Genomic DNA, 5,139 nt, shown 5'->3' on the forward strand with positions numbered 1-5,139 from the left:
AGGTAGGTTTGACCATTTGAGATTGATGATGCATGCCTCATGTGTCCTTTACTTGCTTTAATGCTCTTAGCCCCTTATCATGTCTTGTATGCATTGCTCGCATGATAGCGCCTTGTGCATGCCGCTCTAGCATTGATAGATGAGCACGTTGTTTGCATGTGTGTTGCATTGCATGTGTGTTTGGATCGGACGTTGATCCAAACACAAGAAATGAGGAGCGTTTCATACTTGAAGTGATGAAACGTGCCTTATTTCTTTGTCGTCGTCCCCCTTGATTGTGCATGATAGGGTGGAGGCCTCTTGAGTCTTATGTGTTATTTGGCATTCATTAATATGTACAAACTTGGCTTCTCGGCCATCGTGCATTGCGATGCTCGGTTGGTGGCCTGAGAGTTGAGTACCGCACTCCTTTTCCCTTGTTGAACTCTGTTTGCAGCAAATTGAAAGTGTACAGAAACAATTGGCCAACCGGCCAGAGGAAGTGGCCGACCGGCCACTTTGAGTGGCCTATAACCTCCTTAAGTGGTCAACAAGTGGCCTACAGCCTCCTCTGGTGGTCGACAGTCCACCAGCTTGAAGATGGTTCAAAGTGATTCTGGTTCTGGAGCAGAAGCAATCTAGGAATTGGTTCAGTATTCAGGAATCAAAGCAAATGCAAACAGAGGCAACCGGTGGCAAGGCGACGGATTTCAGGAGGAAGCAATCGAGCATGCATACGTTCCTCGCCCCGAGGCTCCTTTTAACTGCTTTGCTTAGATGGTTAATTTGTTGGTTCTGTACTTAAATAGTTAATGTGCTTAGTTATTCATTTGTGTTGTAATTAGTTAACTAGTTAGTTAATTAGTTATGATTTATAATAGTTAGCTTAATTAGCATAGCTAGTTAGCTTATTCATTCGGACCCTCCGTCGAGAGGGCAAATGTTGTAATAAGGGTGCGTGAGTGTGTGCACGTCTTCCAACCCCATGTCTTTCTTCCTTTTATTTAACTGCTTTCGATGGTTAGATTAGGGCATATTTCGATTAGCATACCTTATGCTCGCATGTTTGCATCCATTTATCTGTATTGCATGCACCGGGCTCGGCGCATCATTCAAACTGTATCGTATTTCAATGCACTTACTTGAATACGTGTTTCAAAGCATGTTATCAAGTGTTGCATTCATATGCCATTTTAGATAGTCGAGCCTATTTAGTCACATTATTGCATGTGTTGCATTAGGCATCTGGTATAGTTAGGATCATGCATTGATTTCTAACTAGTTCTCTGTTTTGGCTTGGAGTACACTGTAAGTGTTTACGCTTTAGCATACTTTCATGTGTGTGAGTGTTGCCATGATAGCATGCTTGCCATGAGGCTATTTGATTAAGTGATTAATTGCATGAATGTCCGTGGATGAAGGCTTTATTACTTGAATTGGAACAATTCATCAAATGTGAGTTTTAAGCCCACTTGAAGTGGCAAATCATGTTTTAAATCCACTTGAGGGTGGCAAATCCACGCTTTAGCTTACTTGCGAGTAGCAAATTCAAACCATTTTTTAAAACAAACACGAGATGTTTTGTTCTAGTTTGAGCGATTTAGTCTATACTTGTGTGTTGTGCGCATCACATAGTAAGTTAGTTAATAACCGGATAAGAACACATGAGGTTTATAAAACAACGTATCATGTTAGTAAAGGCCGATCCTTTGATCGGACGAGCGGGGGTGCTCATTTTATGACATTCCCCTCTCGTACCCAAGTTCCCGAGCCGAGACAACTTTGGTGATGACGGACACGTTGCCTTTGGTACGAGTCAGGGTTTCCTAAATTTTCCAAAAATAAAATATTTAGGCGGTGACTCTGTAATCTGGCAAAGCAGTCCAGTTTGGCATTTTTTATTCAAAATCTGATTTTCGAAAACGATTTGCCGGATTTGACTCTTTGGTGATTTATCAGTCTTACATTGCACTTTGTGAGATTAGATTCAGAACCGTGACAGGAGTCCAAACTGTAGTAGCTATTAACCCAATTCGCGCCCTCTCCGAAAGCGGGGCGCGCGGAGAATGTTCGGGCGGTCTACAGTGAGAGGTTGGACAAAGCTTTTGCCTCGGTGGATTGGTGAGCTAAATTTCCTTATGCACAAGTATTCCATGAAAACATCTTCGGCTCAGATCATTGTCCCTTGGTTGTTAATTGCTGTGTCCCTCCTAAAAGAGTCCCTCGTATGTTTAAATTTGAATCCATGTGGGCTTCTAGTCCAAACTATGGGGATGTTATCAAAAGGGCTTGGGCTTCTCCTCAATCTGGCTCTCCAATGTTTCAATTAATCCAGCATTTGAAGTCCTGCCGTCTTGCCTTGTTACCTTGGAGTAGGCGTGAATTTGGCAATAACAAAAAACAAATTGCAGAGTGCCAAATCCAGCTGACTCATCTTCAAAGCCTTGCTCCCACACCTCAAAATTGTCTAGCCCAAGCTTCTATCCAGTCCCAATTACACAAGTTTTTGTCTCGAGAGGAGATGTTTATTCACCAACGGTCTCGAGTTAATTGGTTATCTTATGGGGATAGGAACACGGCCTTTTTTCATGCAACCCTCAATCAACGCTGGCAAAGAAACCAATTGGTGCGCCTCAAGGATGACAATGGGGTGTGGGTAGATTCTGATGAGGACATAAACAGTCATTTGCACTCTTACTTCACTGATTTGTTCTCTTCTGTTGGTACTCGGAACATGGAGGAGGCCTTAAGTGTAGTGGATTGTGTTCTCACTACCGAGATGAACTCTCAATTAACCAGGGCAGTGACGGGCAATGAGATCAAATCAGCGGTGTTCCAGTTAGGCTCTATCAAAGCCCCTGGCCCAGATGGGTACCCGAGATTTTTTTACCACTAGTATTGGGCAGAGATTGGGTTTAAGGTTTGTAAGGCAGTTCGTAGTTTCTTTGAGGGTGGGTTTCTACTGAAAGAGTTAAACCAAACAAATTTGGTTTTGATTCTGAAGATTCATGCCTCGGAGTCTCTTTCGCAGTACCGACCAATCAGCTTATGTAACTTTACCCTCAAGATCATCACCAAAATTCTGGCAAATCGTTTAAAAGAAGTTCTATGTGAGATTGTTTCACCAAACCAATCAGCCTTTGTTCCCGGACGCTTGATTCAAGATAATATTCTGGTAGCTCATGAAGCTTTTCACTATCTTAAATTGCTCAAAAGGGGTTGTCATTCGGATATGGCTGTGAAACTTGACTTTAACAAAGCATATGATTGGGTTCAATGGGATTTCCTTGAGGTGGTTCTACGTAAGATGGGCTTTAATGATTAATGGGTTAACTGGGTGATGCAATGTGTCTCAACAGTTTCTTTTGTGGTGGTTGTGAATGGGGCTGTGCGAACGACCTTTACACCCTCTAGGGGCATCTGGCGAGGGGACCCTCTCTCTCCTTACCTTTTCTTACTTGTGATCAAGGTGTTATCCAAGCTACTTCAAAAAAGTTTGGAAGCAAACCGACTCTCTAGAATTAAGCTCAGTCGAGGTTGCCCTTTGCTATCATATTTGTTCTTTGCTGATGATGCTCTTTTATTTCTCAAAGCGGATGTGGTACACTGTCACAAGATCCTCAGAATTTTGGATGTTTACGGTCATGCTTCGGGCCAAAATCTTAATCTTGATAAGTCTAGTGTCTAGTTCTCCGCTAACACTAGTGCAGAGACTCAAAAACAAATTTGTGATGTTTTATGTATAGCCCTTGTTAAACCCGATTCCAAGTATTTGGGTTTGCCAACTTTCTGGGGGAGATCCAAGCGGGAGATCTATAATTTCATTATAGAGAGGATGCGTAACAAACTGCAGGGTTGGAAACTTAAGCTCTTATCCCAAGTGGGTCGGGAAACTCTTCTTAAATCGGTTGCCCAAGCCATTCCATCATATGTGATGGCTTGTTTTCTTTTCCCAAAGAATCTGTGTGCTGAATTGAATTCGTTATTGAGCAATTTCTGGTGGAAAGGTGACCCCGAGAGCAAAGGTATTCACTGGGCAGCGTGGGACAATATGACCATGCCCAAACTCCATGGAAGAATGGGATTCTGCGATTTTCGTTTCTTTAATAGAGCTTTGTTAGCTCGTCAAGGTTAGTGGTTGATTCGATATCCCAAATTCTTTTGTGCTCAAATTTTCAAAGGTCGATATTATCATACTACAGATTTTTGGAATGCCAGGAAAGGTCCTCGGGCGTCGTGGGTGTGGTCCAGCATTTTGGAGGGCCGTGAGGTGTTAAACAGGGGGGTCAGATGGCAATTTTATAAAGTCCATTAACTTTTGGGATGATAAATGGGTAGCTTCCTCTCCAGATTTTCGTGTTCAATCTCGGAAACCCACAGGGTGTCAATTAACTTCTATTAGTGATGCTATTAACCCCAATACCAATTGTTGGAGAAGAGATGTGCTGCAAAATGTGATCTCTAAAGAGGAGGCTGGTGCTATTTGCACTTTTCCCATTGCGACTGAAAATCAAGAAGATCGGCTCATTTGGCATCATGATCCGAAAGACATCTATTCTGTTAAATCTCGGTACCGAGTGGCAGTCCAATATCAGTAGCATCATTCCGAGAACAGACCATCTTCTTCCTTTCAGATGCCTGACTATGTCTGGAAATTCTTATGGGCCCTCCCAATTCCTCCTAAGCTTCGACACTTTTGGTGGCGGGCTTGTAACAATTTGTTGGCATCCAAAGCTAATCTTTTCTGGCGTAAGTGTGCCCAAGATGATTTATGTCCCATTTGCCATCTGGAATCTGAAACGGCAGAACATGTGCTTTGTGGTTGTGATTGGACACGGGCAGTGTGGTTCTGGAGCAATTGAACATCACTCACAGATCTGGTTTCATCATTTCGATTCAACGCTGGACTTGTGACTTGTATCAGCATATCCAGAACAAGACTGCTATAGTGGAGTATTTTTGTCAATTGATTTGGTTGGCTTGGCATATCTGGAAAAGTCAGAATGCCTTGGTTTTCAACCACCAACCCACTGATCCTTTTTCCGTCATCTTTAAAGCTGACTAGGACCTCTATGAACATGCTACGGTGGCTCAGTCTATCCATCCTACTTCCATTCTGGTGGATTCTCGTAGAACAAGGGATAGGGTATGGATTCCCCG

General features: G+C 42.9%; 1 protein-coding gene across 1 annotated transcript; it reads left to right on the top strand.

The window, feature by feature from the left end:
• The first annotated feature begins 3,211 nt into the window (after positions 1 to 3,211).
• On the top strand, positions 3,212 to 4,577 carry LOC145820191 (uncharacterized). Its single transcript, XM_082915101.1, has 3 exons — positions 3,212 to 3,281; positions 3,726 to 4,109; positions 4,318 to 4,577. The coding sequence occupies exons 1-3, from the start codon at positions 3,212 to 3,214 to the stop codon at positions 4,575 to 4,577; spliced, it is 714 nt and encodes a 237-aa protein (XP_082771227.1).
• Positions 4,578 to 5,139: the final 562 nt, after the last annotated feature.

The sequence above is a fragment of the Camellia sinensis genome, chromosome 1, assembly GCF_055761805.1.
Source record: "Camellia sinensis isolate YWXY chromosome 1, ASM5576180v1, whole genome shotgun sequence".
Lineage (NCBI taxonomy): Eukaryota > Viridiplantae > Streptophyta > Magnoliopsida > Ericales > Theaceae > Camellia > Camellia sinensis.